The 19304-nt window shown below is 37.8% G+C and overlaps 1 protein-coding gene across 2 annotated transcripts in view; it reads right to left on the bottom strand.

The window, feature by feature from the left end:
- Window positions 1-3013: 3013 nt before the first annotated feature.
- MDM1 (Mdm1 nuclear protein) overlaps window positions 3014-19304 on the bottom strand; it is a 33799-nt gene continuing 17508 nt past the window's right edge. The window contains exons 8-15 of one of the 2 annotated variants that reach the window (XM_047066730.1): window positions 17873-17902; window positions 17348-17523; window positions 15767-16066; window positions 14920-15032; window positions 14724-14833; window positions 7657-7909; window positions 5287-5346; window positions 3171-4020 (exon numbers count right to left, since the gene is read on the bottom strand). In XM_047066730.1, coding sequence (XP_046922686.1) covers window positions 3908-4020; window positions 5287-5346; window positions 7657-7909; window positions 14724-14833; window positions 14920-15032; window positions 15767-16066; window positions 17348-17523; window positions 17873-17902 — 1155 coding nt within the window. In that variant the 3' untranslated portion in view covers window positions 3171-3907. Of the gene's footprint in view, window positions 4021-5286; window positions 5347-7656; window positions 7910-14723; window positions 14834-14919; window positions 15033-15766; window positions 16067-17347; window positions 17524-17872; window positions 17903-19304 lie in introns of both variants that reach the window. The other variant, XM_047066731.1, reaches the window with a different exon arrangement.

A 19304-nucleotide genomic window follows, 5' to 3' on the forward strand; every position in this document is an offset into this window, starting at 1 on the left:
GAAACCATGGATGGGACTAGTGGATGGAGCATTTAGTGAAAGAGAGGTGAGACCACCTTTAGGATGACTACTCTTTCCCTCCTACCTGCCTTATTAAGCAAGGGTAGTACTGTGGGGGAGCTGCCCTCTGCTTGAGAGAGGCTGCCATCCTTAGTGAGCTTTGCAGGGCCAAGCGGGAAATGAAACATGAAATAGGGTAATAGGAAGCTTGGCTCTCAACCTGAGAGGAAGAAAAATGGCTGGGTCTTTCTATGCGTCTACTTACCCTAGGAGAAAGACCCGTACAGTCAAATCAGAGTGCAGGATCACCATTAGCATGAAGTCTACTGGAACAGAGCTGAAGATAATACCCCCAGCCTGCTTTTCATCCATGAGGTAAGCTAGAGGAGCAGGCTGGCTTCTCACATGACCAGGCCTGGCAGAGCACAACTCTAGTCCAATGATAGAGACTGTGCTTTTGCCTGGAGCAGCCTTTGCACAACTGACTCATCTTGGGAAAGTGAGTCATGGTGTCAGTTGGACAAAGACTGAGCTCTGAGCACACCAACATGACTATCACCAATTCATGTAAAAGTAGCAAAAACATATTCCAAGAACAAATGTAAACGATTCTAGGATCACTTTCCATTTTAGATGATTTGTCCCTTTTATAAGCTTCCAGAAGTCAGGATAAATATTTTTGGGGTGTCTACAACTAAAGGTAGATACTCCATCCTTGAGCATCCTGGGTAGCCAACCACACCCCTGCTCTATAGAAGGGCAAACTTGCTTTGCATATTGACTCACTTTCATTCTGGTTGAATCCATTTGTACAATAATTCAATGCCCTCATACCTTTTTCCCGACCAGAAAGGTAGACACTTCATTGATCTTCTAAGATGGAAAAGGTAACTCCTAAATGAATCAATCAGAGAGAGAAGTGATCACAGTAGGACTCAAAATTTTAACATAAACTCTCTAAAGTAGGCAGTACGGGTAGATTTCAAGTAAGAATGCCTAGATTTAATTAACCAGATATGAGGTCTTGGCCCAGTCATTTTACCTAATAGCATTTTCCCATCTGAAAAATGAAGATATTTGTGCTTAAATATCATGGTAACATTTCCTACCATGTACTAAGCATATCTCTCATGTTCTTTATCCTTAACCCTCAAAATCAGCTTTCAAAAGTTCTTAATATGGAGTTCAGACTCTTTTCAAAGAGATCCAGAAGTGATACCAGAAATGAACATCCAAAGCCTACCATATATGCATATTTGTGCATTTTTATCTGGGTTCTCAACCAGGGACGCATGAGAATCTCAGCATCTGGGGTGAAGCTGGGAGAAGGAACAGAGGCACAGGTGTGTGCATTTTGGAAAAACCTTCCATTGCGATTCTGATGTTTGCTCCCCAGTCTAGCTTGTACCAGTTTTGACAAAAAGGCCAAACCACCAGTTCAACATATTGATTTGCATGTATACTCAAAGCAGAAGTTATATGAAGGATGAACAAAAACCGAATTACCTATTTTCCAGAGAAATGAAAGCATATATCCACACAAAGACTTGTAACTATTAATAGCAACTTTATTCATTATGGTCCCAAACTGCAAACAATCCAAAAGTCCACCAGGGATGAAGGGATTAAAAGGGAACATAAACGTCAAAACATACAAGACTTCTAAAAACACTCTGAGTGAAAGCAATATAAAAGATGGCTCCATGTATACACAGTTCTTGCAAACCATCCTGACAGAGCAGATTAGCGATCACCTTGGAATCAGAGGTGGAAGGAAGGATTGAACTGCAGAGGGAAATGAAATTTTTAGGACGATGGAACCGTAATAACGTATCTTGGTTGTAGGGTGGTTTCACAGATGTATGTGTTCTTTCCAAACTCATTGAGCTGTAAATTCTTAATGATCGCTGTTTATTGTACATAAAAGTATGCCAAAATAAAATTGATTTAAAAATTGAGTTAACAATGCCAACTCCTAAATGTCAGCAGCACATCTCATGGAATATTTCTCACATAACTAAAACTACTTACCCACCAACTCAAATGCCTATCCTTTAAGCTGTCTTCAGTACAAGTGATGAAACAGGACTAATCTCTCAACACTATTCTCTCCCCAGGGCCACTGCGTAGGGCTTTTAAGAGGCAATCAGCAGTATACTACAATGCTAAATTGTCACCCAGAGTGGGGTAATGAACTCAGCCTCATCAGAACCATACCTTAATCCATCTAACATCTGACAGAGCAAGTTCACGTGGTGTGACTTATTCCAACAGATGTACCCATATTTTACAATGTGTACCTTGGGTAAGATGCACTGTGTTAGATACACATTCCCTGCAAGCTAGCTGTCATTCCTTTCTTTACCATAGATCAGTGATCAGTCATTGAAAATTCTATCCTAACCAACCAAACTAACCAACTTTAGAGGAAGAGGATGATGATACCCCTAAGCTTCTAGAGACACAGTATGTTCCAACTTTATTTTACAGCTAATATGCCTCAGTACATGTATAGAATCCAAATGATTGTGTTCTAAAATCCAATTACACATTAATTTCTAACTTTTATTTCCATCTTCGGTGCCTTAAAAACTTTTTTTATCAACAAACAAACGTCAGTGAGATGTAGGCAAACATGTGTATGCCCAATTATTTATAACCTGATAATGTAAGATCTTTAAAAAACTTATTGTGAATCAAGGATTTGCAAAAGCACTTTTGACCAAATTAAGTACTTTAAAACAAACTGCTCATTTGTTTTCTAACCAATGGGCATGAGTATTTCATATATTTTACCTTTGGTACCTTGTATGTATGTAGTCTTGTACACATCACGTCATATTTATGAAATTCATATTTTTTAGGAAGTTAGATATATTATGATTTGCAAGATTAAGTAAAGACTAGGAAAACAGAACATGTCCTATGAATGAAGGAATAGTCAAAAAGTATGTGTTAAATTTTTGAAAATGAGTCTGCCTTGGAAATCTTGTATTTTTCCTATATTCATTCAAAATTATTGTGAACAGTTTTGTTGCATTCTGACAGCTGGAAAAGAAGTAAAACATTTAGTTAACTTGTTATAAGTAAAACATTTCTAAAAGGTAATTGTTTATTACTAATTGTTTATTACGTGTAATAACTTTCTGGAGAAGCCAAACACTTGAAACACTTCAAACAAAAAGAATTAAAATACTTGATCAATTTTTATTTCAAAATGTCTACAAAGTTTTAACTCTCCATTATACAAATAATTTTTCAAAATTGAGACATTATTCAAATGTAAGCCAAAGTCCTTATACAAAAAGAATACACACAAAGATCAAAAATATACATATTCTCTCAGCAAACTTTGTTACATAAATAAGAAAAATATATACAGCTCATATTTTCAATTTAAAGTACAATTGCCTTAACACTGCAACCACATACAGAAGGTACTAAAATAAAAAGAAATACCACAGCAAAAGTTACGGGAAGAACAAATTCATCTTATGACATCTACAGATTATAAAGATACACAGAGCCAATAATCAAGGAACATACACTTCACATTTAGATCTTAATTTTTACTTCACTTTATTTTTTAGAATATCCTCTGGATAGGTAAAATTCACAATTTTACCAGCTACCCTTAATACAAAAGTTAGAACATGTGAAGAAACCTATGTCTTTGTACTTTGGGATAGGTGTCAAAAGAATTCTTTAGGTTGAATTTGTATGAACGAGTGTTAACATTTTCCAAGGAAACTGAATTGGCTATTGAAAACTCAAACAATTCTTTTTAAGTAGGAAATGTGGGGAAAAAATCCAAATACTTTAAAAGTCTTAACATAGTAAAGCAAGAAGGAAAAATTATGCTAATGGTTCCCTAGATTGTTAGGCAACTCAACTAGATATATGGTAATTATGTTTTGCCCCAGAAATTCTCCTTCCTTTTCTGAGCTCGTGCCAGAGTTTGAAAAGCCTGGAGACTAGAAGCTGCGGAGCGAGCAGAAATCTCAGATAATCTGTCTTCATCTGCAATGAAAAAAGCATAATCAGAAAGTATCTCTAATATAAACACAATGTTTTATAACATGAACAGAAAATTAAAAGCATCAAGCTTTGTGATGTCAATATTGACTCTGTCAGAAAAAATTATTAAAATAAAAGATATTAACATTTTCAAGAGAGTTCACCACAATTTCCCAAGTTTACCATATTGAGAAATCAAACACTTTCGTGTCAAATGAGCATTGTTTCCTTCCTGAAATCCCACAATGACATTACCTAAACACATGGCCTGTGATTTCAGTATTACTTGGAAACAATTCATCATCATACTGTCTTGCCCTACTTTAAAAAGCACAGCTCTTCTGAGCAAAAAGCTTTTTTAAGCTTTTTAAAAACAAAATGCCATACCTTAATACGGTACTTAATGTTCACATTTCCTAAATAATCTCACTTAATGTTTGACTTTAATATGCTCCCCTTCATTAGGACAGAAATTCCTCATTCTGAGTAAGCAAATATGTTACAAGATTATTTGTAAACGCTATTCTTCCACTAAGAAGAAAACAGAACTGGATTCGAAGTGTCCAGATATTTATATTTCAAAACATAATAACTTGATTTCTGGCTCACTGAATTCTGAAAAAAGTCCCAAGTTTGTTAAGAGGAGAGAAAATCTTCAATGTGAAAATCTTCAGTCAGTTCCTATGTGAACTTATATAAAGTATTCATTCAAATTTATTTTCAAATCCAAAATTTATAAATTCAATAATTTCATACATCCTAGAATGAGTTAAAATAGTAACTTTGATTGCTCACATCAGGAATTCAAAATTCCTGCTGCCGCTATTAGAAGCAAATGAATTTTTCAGAATGAATACAACACAAGAAAAAAAGTCCATTTGCCCTAATCATATTTTTTTTGATAATTGATAATTGAAAATTGAGCATTTGGAAAAAATTATACATATAATGCTAGACTGGATTCCTGAGCCCACAGCCAGCCAGGATGGAAAAAAAGAAAGAGTATTGGCCTCAGGTGTGATGCAAGGCACACTCTCTTATCATCTGTTTGCCCTAAAAATTTTTTTTCAAGACTTAAGTCCCAGTTTACTCATTTGTAAATGGGGATAACTTTACCCCCCCCTCATGGATCTAATGATATAATATCTGCAGAAGTACTTTGTAAACTATATTGGGTGCTAACCCAATGTTAAAATCATGATACTACTATAAACTACCATATAATAAAACCTCATACTTGGATCTGATGTTATTTCACTATTGAAATACCTTCATCATTAAAGACTTCATGCTGAGGCAGCTGGAAATTGTTCATCCTTGCTTTTCCCACTTAAAAAAAAAAAGGCAGAAAAATCATCCTTCAGAGCCATGTAACAGTATATTTTGTTTATAGGAAAACCTTAGTGAAAGATGGTCAAAAATTTATTAATTTTATATCTTTGATAGAAATTATTATCAATGGGCCATTCACTAATTTATAACGTGCTTAGCAAATATGTAAACAAGCAATGGGAAAACTTCTAGAATTCTTTTCAATAATAATATTGATCTATTCTAACTTTAAAGAAATGCAGTAGGCTTCTGTTTAAAGATGGGAGATGGGACTACACACATTTACAAGAATGACATTAAACCCACAGGACAAGAAAAATGAAGGCAAGAAAACAAAATTTTGGAAACGGGAAAGCAAACAGAAAAGCAGTGAGTATATGAGACACCAGCAGGGCTCAGTTGGTTAAGTGTATGACTCTTGATTTTGGCTCAGGTCATGGTCTTACAATCGTGAGACTGAGCCCTGAGTCAGGCTCTCAGGCTGTGTGAAGCCTGTTTAAGATTCTCTCTCTCCCTCTCTCCCCTGCTTCCATGCTCTCTCTCCCTCTCAAAAAACAAAAAACAAACAAACAAAAAAAAGCATAGAAAAGCAGTGTGTTTGTTACCATCATACCTAAGCTGAATCCTAGGTCAGCAGAAGAAAGAATCCAAGAAGCAACCAATTTGTTCTCCTAATCTAGCTCAAGTTTAGGAGTACTAAGTACCCCTGAAAGTTGGAGTGAAGATAAGCCTGAACCAGGAAACTGGTTGAAGTCTTTTACAAAACAATTAGTCTGCCAAATCCTTCTTTATATTTCCACAGCTGGGTAACTGACCTTTCTCACAAGAGAGGAATGGAGGTTTCCTCTCTAAAGGTTTATCAGAGCTACTCTGACTGAAGAACACCAGGTTCAACTGAGGGCGGGGGGTACCATATTCAAAACAGGGCAATTATATATATCATTTATCTTTTCAAAAAGATAAAACATCCATAAAATAAGAACAGAACGCTACATAAAAGGAATATACAGTTAAAAAATTCTTAGAAATTAAAAAATATAGCAAAAATTTCTTAAAACGCAGAAGGGGTGAAAAATAAATAGTAACCCTCTCAAATTAAAATAAAAAGACAGAGATGGAAAATAGGAAAGGTAAGATAAGAAAATAAGATCGTGTTCAACATGGCCAACATTGGAATAAGAGTAGTGTCAGAGAAACAGGAATCAGAACATGGAGGGGAAGAAATTACTGATGAAATAATTCAAGAAAGTGAGGAACCAGGCTCCCCGACTGAAAAAGTTGACTGAGTACTAGCAAAACGAAGACACCTGCTTTAAAATTTCAGAGCATTAAGGGTAAAAGGAAGATCCCCAAAGATGCTAGGGGGTAAAAAATCCATATACAATGATCAAAAATAAAAAGAGCACTGGGGCACCTGGGTGGCACTGTTGGTTGAGCGTCCGACTTCAGCTCAGGTCATGATCTCATGGTTTGTGGGTTCAAGCCCCACGTTGGGCTCTGTGCTGACAGCTCAGAGCCTGGAGCCTGTTTTGGATTCTGTGTCTCCCTCTCTCTTTGCCCCTTCCCCACTAACTCTCTCTCTCTCTCTCTCTTTCAAAAATAAATAAACATTTAAAAACATTTTTTAATAAAATAAAATAAGAGCATTAAGACTTTTCAACAGTAAAAGTGGAAGCTAGAAAAGAGCAGAGCAATGCCTAATAAAACTAAAGGAAACCAATTTATGACCTTGAATTCTCATCTAGGCAATGTTTGGCAATGTCTGAAGACACGTTCAGTTGTCACACCAGTGGAAGCGGTGCTACTGGCATCTAGTAGGTTGCCTATTGTGGAAAGGATAGAACTTGGAGGAAACCTCACGCTGCTACAAAAGTACTGGGGTTGCCGCACAGCTCAGTGTTCCAAAGATGAGATGGAACTTTTCCTATTTAAATTTTTTTTTAAAGACAGAGAGACACAGCATGAATGAAGACAGAGAGAGACACAGCATGAATGAAGGAGGGTCAGAGAGAGGGAGACCCAGAATCCGAAGCAGGCTCCAGGCTCTAAGCTGTCAGCACAGAGCCCGACACAGGGCTTGAACTCACGGACCGCGAGATCATGACCTGAGCCGAAGTCGGACGCTTAACCGACTGAGCCACCCAGGCGCCCCGGGACTTTTCCTATTGAAAGAAATGTGTTACATTAACTAAAAAACCCTAGATAATAAACACAAGTTATTAACATACAGTACATACTTAAGCCTTTGTACCCATCAGGATAACATTTTTGTTTTAAAAGACAAAAAATAAAAACCAAAATAATTACCATTATGTTGAAATTCTGGATCTCTGAGAGAGCCCTGAATTCGACGAGAGGGATGCCAGTAGGATGGAGCACAGGGTGGGGAAGGAGACTGCCCAGGTGTGTTTGCTGGATATTCTGGAATTTTTGAAACTGGAAGAGCTACCTCAGCACGTCTGGGGATACTGATTTCAGAATCTTCCCTCAAAGGCAAGGGATCAACTGTTTTTATACCAGCAGCTGGAGAAGTCAGGAGGGCTATAGCACGACTTTCTTTCTAAGTGATGATAAAAAAAAAAAAAAAAAGATACATATATGTGTCTGTATATATATAAGTAAAATCTTTAAATACACAAAAAATATAACCACAAAAGCAGTAGGAGAAATTATGAAAAAAATCTATGTAACCTCCATGTGAGGAAGATTTTATATGCCTAACAAACAATATTGGTAAATATATTTAGCTATATAAAAATACATAAACATTAAAAAAAATTTTAATCACAAATTTGAGGAAAATATACAACCTATATATTGACAATGAATGACCATTGCTACATAGATATTTCTTTAAAAGTAGTAAGAAAAAGACAATTAAAAAGTAGAAAAGGGATATACATAAGCAATTCACATAGACAAATTACAAATAGCAAAAATACCCTACCTCACTAGTAATCAAATAATTTCAAACTAAAAGCACCAAGGCACTAATTTTTCACTTACCAAATTACAAAGATTAAATTTTTTTTTGTCAAAAACACACTATAATACTGATGCTGACAAGACTATGGAAACACCGGCACTCTCCTAGAGTCCTGGGAGTATAATCTTCCCAGGTTGCTGGCAAAACATAGAAAAAGCCTTAAAATATTGTGTTCTTTGGTCACACAATAATACTTGGAGAGTATTTATACAAAAAGAGATAAAATGAACAAAAATGTAGCTGGATGGATTTCTTTACAGCACTTTTTCAAAACAGAAAAATTAATAACTATAGGCATCTAATTTTTTAAAAATTGCTTTCAATAATAAACAGCCTGCATAACTATACATTACATATCCCGTTGCTATTAAAAATTAGATCATAATATTTAATGATATGTAAATATGTTAATTCATTGCCAAGTGAGAAAAAAATAGATTAATCTTACCTACAGCATAATAAACAAATACACTATACACCTAAAGAACTCAAAAATTCAATATGGCTGCCCTTAACAGTAGATGGAACACCACTGATTTCCTTTTTTAGCTGGTATCTTCTATTTTCCACAATGATAATGTATCACTATCTTAAAAGTCCTTGTAGAATTTTCCTTATTAGAAGAATGTGAACCAGTAAAATCAAACACAGTTCCAAACTTTCCTAATTATTTCTTGTAAATGTGGCCTTTATTTACTAACTTTGGATTTATTGATGCAATATTCAAAACAATGCTTTCTGACCTTTGGTATCTTTTTCTGTAATTAGAGAGCTTACTGCTTCAAAGTGGAGAGGCCTGGGGTCTTATCCAACAAACATACATGTTTTTCACATCAAGATCTAAAATAAAACCACAAATCTTCCTCTTGCTTCCCTTTTTAACTATAAGTATCACTTAGGAAAAATGTTCTTCTGATTTACTTTTTCTTTTTCTACATATATACACAGAATCTGAGATCTCTGTCAAATTGGTATCACTATTGCTTAAAAGGCCTGAATGAAATCTCTTAACAATATTTGTAACATGGAGTTCCCAGGTATAATTTAATGGACTTTGCAATCTGTTTTTGAGGCTAAAGTCTTCTCATTGGCCTCCTTCCCCCTCCACCCCATACAGCCCATTCTGCACTGAGTAGCCAGAGTGATTTTATTTGCTGTGTGGCTTTACACCTTCCCAGGGCTTCCCTGAGCCATCAGAATCATGCCCCCACTCCTCACCCACCCTCCCTTCCCAATCTCATTTCTTACCTCTCCTCTTCCCTCTTAGGCCCCAGTCACACTGGTCTTCAAAACTCTCACTGTTACGCACTTGTACTTACTGTTCCTTCAAATAGGAAAACAATCTCTGCTCATCTCTGCCTGGGCACATACCTCATTAGTCAGTTCTTAGTTAAATTGTCACCTCCGCAGAGGTGCCTGTCCTGATAGCCTGTCCTGATAGTAAAGCAACCTCACCCATGACTTGGAGGTTATTTGTGGTTTTATTTAACTCACAGCATTGATACTACCTAAAATTATCTTTTTAAAAAATCATCTATCTCTCAGAATGAAAATGTAAGCTCCATGAGGGCAGGGATTTTGTCTTGATTACCAAAGAATCCCCAGATCCCAGAATGGTACGTGACACATAGTAAGAGCACATTAAATATCAAATTGAGTGAGTGAAAGTGAAATTCCTGATATTTCCCTCCAAAGATGGTTTCTGTCCAGAGTTCTCCTACTCAGTGCAGGGCATCCCCCATCAATCCTACAAGGTAAGGCAGAAACCTAGAAGTCATTCATGGTTTCTCATCCACCATTATCCAACCCAGCACCAAGCCTTGACTTTGCTCCCCTTATTCACAATTCTTCAGTTTCATCCACTTCTGTCAATGTCCACCCTCCTCAGTCCAAGCTATCAACTTGTCCTACCTAGACTACCACAGTGACCTTCTAAGGGTAACTAGTCTACTCTTGCTTTCCATGGCAGCCGAAAGGTCTTTAAAATATTTCAATGGCTTCCCATTGCTCTCAAGATAATGATAAAAATTCTCAATATTGCTATCTTTGCCAGATTCATCTTGACCTACTCCCTGCCACACACTATACTTACCTTTGTTTCTTAGAACCCTATGTTCTTTCTCACCACAGGATATTGGCATATGCTATACTTCTCCTACCCACCCTTTTTACCTGGTCAACTCTTCCTCTTCCTCAGTATCTCAACCCAATTATGACTTCTTTTAAGAAGCATCCTTGATTTCCAAGAAGCTTCCTGACTTCCAGGACTAGGCCAATTCCTTTCAAAATAGCACTATATACTGCTTTGAAACTCTTATTAGTTTTAATTTTACTTTTTTGGGGGGTATGATTCTTTGATTACTGTGTATCTCTTTACCAGACTGTAGGTTCCGTAAGATCATGAACTATGTCTATTTTTTTTTTTAACTTTATTTATTTTGGAGGGGTCGGCGGGGAGTGGCAGAGAGAGAAGGAGAGAGAGAATCCAAAGCAGGCTCCATGCTGTCAATGCAGAGCCTGACGCGGGGCTCAATCTCATGACCGAGAGATCATGACCTGAGCCAAAATCAAGAGCTGGTTGCTTAACCAATTGAGCGCCCCATGTCTATTTTTGTTCACTATCTTTATTGCATGTGGGTAAACAGATAAGTAACATCTGCTGCATGAATGAATAAAGTGAGCTAACACACACTTAGCTTTTTAATATCATTTATAAGACGTTAAAATGGTCCTTGACAATTAAACCAATACCATGAGAATTCTCCTCTGAATTTTGTGAGACAGTGTTGTTTAGGAGTTAAAAATGTGGGCTCTGAGGACAGACTGCCTGGGACTAAATTCTGCCCCACCAATTGGCAGCTGTGTTTCCCCAGTTTCGTCTAAATGAGAATAATAACAATACCAACCTCCTGGAGTCATTATGAAGACTTAAGTTAATATATGTACAGTACTTAGCACAGGGCCTAGAACATAGTTAACCACTCAGTTAATGCTAGCTATTATGATCATCCCCATGTTTTTAAGTTACCCAAATTGCTGCTGCCCTATAACCTTCCCACAATTAAATGTCACTAAAAGTTAATATTAAAAAAATTTCTGGATATTATAAACATATTCTGAATCTTATAATTAAAAAGATGTACAATGACATTGAGGGAAACTGAATACTGGAAAGGATTTATTGGAAACTGTATTGTGTGCATGATGAGGTGGAAATTGGCATTAAAGGGCAGTATCATTCTATTTCATTAATTTAACTATTCAATAATTAATTCCACACTAAATGAAAATGTTACATATAAATCCAGCTGCCATTATGGATTAAGGCTACTCTTTTTAGCTGAGGGTAGTCAACTCTGTGTGGGCAAAGCTGCCTAGAAGCTCACACCTTCCAGGTAGCAACCTGGATCCTGGGATGAGAGGGAGTGCTGGGGGTGCAGAACAGCCCATGGGGGCAAGAGATTCTTAATATCTGATTCTGATCAGTCCTCTGTATTCCTTTTGTCATAAACCAACGTATACACATTGGTTTAGATTCTGTCATTCTAATAATACTCAGTCAACACCTATTTAACGGGTACCTGCTATGAGGTGACTTCGGTACTGGGCTTTGGGGACAACTGGGCTCTGATCCCCTTTCCTACCTCTCCCCAACACCTAAAAAGTTTCCCCTGGGCCACACCTCTGAAAATTCATGAACAGCCATCAGCAAAATCCCCTGGAGAAATGCAACCTCTTCTCTAAATGTTCTCTATCCTACTTCAGCCACTTACTCCCACGATTATATGTTAAGCCTTGTCATTACTGCTAACTGCAACCTCTCCACAATTCCAATTTCTGACTACCACCTCCTGACTTTAAAACTACTCCCTCTAGGTACTCCAATTTCAACAAGTCCTTAAGTTGGCCAAGACCTTCCATTGATCCTGTCTACCTCTACACTGTGCCTTACCTTCCCAAGTCCTATTTTTCCTGCTCTAACCAACTCAACTTCCATGGCCAATCATTATAATCACTCCCCTACATGTACCTTAACTCCCTGACCCCCTTTCTCATTTTGTCTTACTCCCTTGACAAAACATGAACCCCAGTTAAATTCAACTCTCTTACTTATCCTGCACCTCTGTAGCCAAACATGGCTGGAGAAAAACACACAACCCATCACGACTGCTCTTACGTCAAACCTGTGACCACTAGCCTAAAATGGGCCCTTTATGTTGCCCTGCGTTATCTCACATTTCCCTGGCCCACTCCCTCTCCCACTCTCTGAAAAGACTACTTCATGATTTCTTTTCTTTACTCAAACCTCCAACCTCTTCATCCCCAGCCTCATTCTTGGCGAGGATCTTTCTTCATGTGCCACCAAGAAAAATTCCGAAGAGACTTTCCCAAAGCTCCCAGCACATCTCCCTATTTTATTAGCAGTGCTCACATATTCTGCCTCCTCTGTAACAATGAAGGAGCTGTCAGAGTGCCTACAATCAACCCTTCCACTTCTCCCCCAGATCCCATGGAACATCTCAAGTGGTGCTCAGCACTGAGTGCACAGGGGCAAAGTTGCTGGCTGGGCCTGCATCATTTTTCTCTCTCTTTAAAACCATTCTTGTCAACACATAAATGTGCTGTTATCTCCTTCATCTTGACCTCACTCCCAGCTGCCATTTGTTACTCTGCTCCCCTTCACGGAAGACTCTTAAAAGAGTTGTCTGTGATGACTGCCTCCAATTCATCTCCTCTCCTTTCTCTTGAACTCACTTGCATTTAGGCAATTATCCCTCCCCACCATCAAAACTGCCCTTTGTCAAGGTCACCAATAACATCCATGTTGCTAAATCCAATCATCAGTTCTCATATCTTATTGATCCATCAGTAGCACTGACACTCCCTCCTCCTTGACACCTTCCAGATACCACAGTCTTCTATTTCACCACCTCACTGGCTATTCCTTATCATTCTCTTTGCTGGTTACTCCTCAACTTCCCAGTATCAAAAAACCAGGGCTGACACCTGTCTACACATAGTCTTCCCTCTCTATACCCACCTCCCCTGATGACCTCCCCTGGTCTCAAGCCCTCACATACCTGTGCACCTGTACAATAGACACTCAAATCTGTATCCGCAGCCCAACCGGTCCTCCACACCTCAAACTCAGAAAGTCAACTCCCTATTCAACGTGTCTACTTGTACCTGTAATAAGCTTCTCAAATGTAACATGTCCAAAACAGAACTCTTCATCTTCCCTGACAAACCTTTTCCTTACACTGTCCTCCCCATCTCAGGTAAACGGCAACTTCATCCTTACTGCACAGGCCAAAAATCTTGAATCCTTGATTTCTGTCTTTCTCCCATGCCATATCTTAACCATCAGCAAATGTTGTCAACTATACCTTCAATGCACATCCAGAATCAGACTTCATCACATGACCTCCACCGCTACCCATATGAACCAAACAACCATCACCTCTTGCCTGGATATTGTAATTGACTCCTATGTAGGCTCAGGCCCCTGCTCTTGCATTCCTACTGTCTGTTCCCAAACAGTAGCCAGAGTAACATGGAAAAACCTAAGTCAAAACATATCACTTCTCTGCCCCTCCAAAGACTTCCGATTTCATTCAGAATAAAATTCAAAGTCTTTGCTATGAACTATAAGGCCCTACATAGTTTAGTCCCCCCCATGATGCCTCCTAACTTATTGCCCACACTCTCCCTGTCTGGCTCTCTGCTTCAGCCACACTCACTTTCTGGCCAGTCCTCAAGAAATCAGGCACCTGATCACCTCAGGGACTTTGCACTTGCGTTTTTTGCCTAGAATGCCTGCCTACATATGCATATGGGTCCATCTCTCACCACCTTCAGAATCTGCTCAAATGTCACCCTCTCAGCAAGAACTTCCCTGGCTACTTTGTATTCACTTCCCCTGCTTTACTTTTCTCTTTAGTACTTACCACTGTCTAAAATACTCTGTATTTTACCTAGTTATCCTGTTTATTGTCTCTCTCCTCCACTAGAATAGAAGTTCAATAAGGGTCAGAATTTGCACCTGCTTCTTTCACTGTTATATCTCCAGTGCTAAAACAGTGCCTGGAACATACTTGAAATACAACTGCCACCCAGTAGATGCTCAATAAAAAATACTGTTGCTCTTCTCTCTCTTCTTGCTGAGTCACATTTGACAAGATTTAAAAATACATCAGCAGAAGTAGAATGCCACTACCAGAAAAAAATAATTCAAGGCCTTTGCCTTAATAAAAGCACATTAATAGCATCACCTCCACATACAATGCACAGAATTTTCTAAAATCTGAACCTATCGTTCATTCGTTACATGTGACTAAAACAATCGCTTCCTAAAAAGATATTTTTCCCCCAAGATACAAATATTTACCTTCCTAAAATCATTCTTTGCAGTTTCTAAGTCATCCTGAGAGGACACTCTTTTCCTTTGTTCTGGGACTGGAGGCCTCACTTTAGATGGAGACACTAGAACAGCACCACCTAGAAAAATGCAGAAGACAAGTCTCAAACTAAATTCTCATGCAGAAAAAGCAAGTAAGATAAGAACTACAGCGTTTGCCCATTACCAACAGCTGGAGTGGTGAGATCATGATGAGTCCTCTGGATTCCACCAAGTTCTCTCAGCTTTGGAGTAGGAAGCCTGCCTCCTTTTCCAGAAGATACAGAAGAAGAATCTGACCTACAAATCCAAACAATCTACTATGATGCATTTTCCCCCAGCAAACAGGATTAAAATATTTTGTCATTATTATGCAATAATAAAACAAAATTTATAGGGTCATCTGTTTCTAAAAACACATGCCGTTAAGACGGAAGGTCACTGCAAGTCAGCAGCAATAGACCAGAGAATTCTTCCATTAAATCAGCTCCTAAGTTTCCCATTAGGTCCAAAACTCAGGACAGAATGATAAGGGATTTGGATGATGGACAAAAAGCACCATTATCAGTGGTAGAGAACCACTCCCCAAAGCAATTAACACATAAATCAGCAACAATTAGCTATTTGCAGATATCACTTATTTTAACATTACAAAACATTATCTTTCTTTTTTGGTGAAACATTTGATATTAAAGAATATCAGCTATTTTCTTAAATCACAAAGAAAGCCATTCCCTCAGACACATTTACAAATCTGCCAAATCATAATTAGTGGGACATAAATGAAAACAACCCTAACTGCTTCCTCCCCAAGTAGCTCAGTGTTCAAGTGTTCAACTACCAATTACTGGTGACTCAAATACCTGAGTGAATCAAATTATAAATTGAAATGTCTGCTTTGTGACATTAAAGTAACATCTGCTCTTTATTAGTCATAAAACCAAGAGTGTGAACCACTGTACTTGGTGACAAAACAAAAAAATATTAACCGTGTGCATAATGCTTCCATATACTGATTAATTTAAAACTCTCACCCTTCTTTTATCTTTTCTGCCTTAGATTTTTCCGGTACTTCGACCTTCTCCAGCTCTCCGTTATGAACCTGCCTGTCCTTTTCTGTTTCTTCCTCCTCCTCCTCTCTCGGCTGTTTCTGCACCCCTTCATCTGTGTTCTCTGCGTCCCACGCCAGGCGTCTTCTAACGGGCAGGGTGGGAGCATCTGACACGCCCAATTTCTCAGTGGTAGTTTTCTGCGGCTGCTCTTCCAAGGCAGGCTTTTTCTCTTCCAGTGTTGTAGGAGGACATTTCTGCAAAGTCTTATGGCTTGTAGGATCTCTGCAGAACAAAAGTGTCAAACTGGAGTTTGAGGTTTCTAAGTTTATACTCATTTCAGTGAGTCTGTCATTTCCCTCCAGCGTTCACAACTTTACGTCCCACAGGTACTACCTTGCCCAGATACTGAAGAAAGAAACCTAATTAAGAGTTCATTTGACAGTATAATAAACTAAAGCTACAATTCGGACTTTCTATTAAAATACTCCATGGGCACCTGGGTGGCTCAGTCGGCTGAGTGTCCGACTTCTGCTCAGGTCATCACGATCTCATAGTTCATGAGTTCGAGCCCTGCATCAGACTCTCTGCTGTCCGTGCAGAGCCTGCTTCAGATCCTTTGTCTCCCTCACTCTGCCCCTCCCCTGCTTGTACACGCTCTCCCTCAAAAATAAAAATAAAAACATTTAAAAAGTAGACAAATTTTAAAAATAAAGTACAATACTCCAAAATAAAATCTACGTATCTTCTCTTACTTCCACCTTCACACAGGCGTGTCTGTCCCGCTACTGACAACAGTCACATGTGTTCCCTTGACTGGCATTTACACACACAAGCAAGGACTGCACATGGTCTAACTTGTTCGGTTACTCAGTTACAGTTTATGCACAAATTCAAGTGCATTTGTAGATCAAGCAAACTGATTCCAATTTTATACTTCAGATTGATAAGTGTTTTCAAGACATTCTTACAGAATGGATTTTGTAATGAATTTTTAAAGAGGATGTCACATAATTAGAACTTACAGTTCAATTTGGCATATATAATTATATTACTATAATAACTAAAAATGATTTTATTTGCCAAAAATCAATATGCTATTTCTTTTATAAGTAGTTAAATAATTTTCACTTTAAAACCCAAAAGAGCAGACACTTTGCCCATAGAATCAGGGCCTAAGTGTCGTATTAACCACAGAAATCCATTAACGAATGATTATAGGATGTACTACTAGCTTATGTTGTCTAGGTTTTTATTGTTGTTGGTACCTTTCCTTCCTGTTACTTTCTAAAGTTCTTTTCCATCTACTGTATAATCATCCCTATTCTACTCTTGTTAAAAAATATTATAAAATCCAGCCTTCCAGATTTACATTATGTATTATTTACACACAGCTTTACTTCTCACAGAGAATAAACTAGTAATAATGAAATGTAATAAATGGCTGGCATATCTCCATTTAACCAGAAGACAAATTTTGAGGGGTCATGTCATTTACCTATAGAATTCCGTGACCTACCTAAGCTACAATATACTTTCTCACCATCCACAAAGAACATATCTTACCCGGCAAGATCTAGAGCTCTAATGTTACTACTAATGGTTCCTTCTGAGCTTGTGGTTGAGGAGACATCCCAACAGCAGTTGTTATCAGACAGAAGCTGATTCAGATGGTCCCGAGAAAAATGTGTTCCTTGAACTCGTTTCCTATAAAATTCAGCCTTCTCTCGGAGTTCTTTAACCTATGCAGGAGAGTTGAGACACTGTGTATTACTTTAAATACTCCTTTGCAAATACCACCATGTAGCTTATCAAAGATACTGCACAAATACAGCCAGAGACCAAGGAGAAAGGAAGGCAAAAAAAAAAAAAAAAAAAAAAAGCCACAAACGTTCATCAGACTGTGTGCATTTTAAGCAGAAATTAAAACAGTCAAGCTAAAGCACAATGCAGTTATTTTACTTCAGGCCAGCAGGCAGGAAGAATTTGCAGCAGCTAAGAAAAATATTGACACCTAATTCTTATTTCAACTGAAATTACACAAGTACTCTATGCATTATTACAGGTTTTAAAAACTCAAAAGCAACCAACCTCCGCATACCACATGGCATTTAGAGAACCCTAGGAGAGGAATACAGAAACATACTTAATGACAGGTTAATGCCATAGTTGAATATTAATGGGAATCAATGAAATACCTTATTATTCTTCCTTCTAAATATATAACAAACTTGTCAATCAATATTTTTATTATTTTTGGTAATATTTAATTCACTAAGTAAGATATCTTAATATTACCATGAAAACCAGCCACATTCTTGCATGGCTGAAATGCTATCAATAACAGGTAACCTAATTATTATTCCTACTTCTCCACCTCTGGAAGGGTAGTGACATGCCAGGAACCCCTACCCTGTCTTTATTTCCTGGCTTTATACAACAGCTGCTCCTACTATAGAAGCCGGCAGTGAGAGAATTATGAAGCTTCCCTCTCCAAATTCCTGAAAATTCCCTTGGCATCAGCAAAACCTCAACTTTTAAAAAATGTATTACATAAAAGAATATCCCACAAAATAATAATTATAATATATGCATCAAAGTGACAATACAAAAAAATGTTCTGATGGACTATAAGGTAATGTGAATTCCCTACAATGCAAATAACATCTGTTCAAATGGAAAGGAGCCTTCTATACTCTTTGAAACCCTTTCATGTTATACGTCATACTGCCACCTGCTGGCTTCCCTAAATTCAATTCCACAATGAAAAAAATTAAGCTGCAGCTTAAAATTCTTTAAAATATCTTTATTTACTCTTCAAAAACTCAATAATTTTTCCTATCATAAAGATGGAATAATAGCATTAAAAGGATATGCAGATACCGTCTGCTATAATCTTTCACTTACAGGCAAAAAAGCAAATAATGAAACTTTGCATTGCAAAAAAAAAGTAACCAAAGAAACACGTCCTCAGTTCCTCAGGGAGACACTACTGAATGCAAAGGGATGAAAGTGTTACATCTGTAGGGAAGCAGCCAAAGCAAAGGACAGCACCTGTCACGGTGGCATAAGAAACCATATAATCCCAGCAGAGTCTCACTGTTCTAATGAACCAAACCTGAAACATTCCTAAAGGATAACTGAAAATATATTTTCTTCACTGCCAAGAAAAACTGAGCCATGTTCATTTATCATTTCTGTTAATTCCTAAACTTTAAAGAAAATTACTAGTTTTTGCATTTAACATATAGAACTGAGACATATAGTTTTTGTCTGTTGAACTACTAACCAGGGTGTGTTGCTGTTTTGTTTCTTTGTTTTTAAAGTAGGCTCCACGCCCAAGGTGGGGCTTGAACTTAAGACCCCAAGATCAAGTGTTGCATGCTCTACCAACTGAGTCAGCCAGGCCCTCCCTCACCAGGGTGTTGTGAATACACAGAGGCCTTGTTATAAAGTGCCCTGATATAATCCAGATTTTATTTCTACTAAGTCCTCTCATGCTTCAAATGTTTCACAGCTGCTC

This window comes from Lynx rufus, unplaced genomic scaffold, assembly GCF_022079265.1.
Source record: "Lynx rufus isolate CCGP_SWC_20201006 ecotype Redwood Valley unplaced genomic scaffold, mLynRuf1.p SCAF_7, whole genome shotgun sequence".
In the NCBI taxonomy this organism is placed as follows: Eukaryota; Metazoa; Chordata; class Mammalia; order Carnivora; family Felidae; genus Lynx; species Lynx rufus.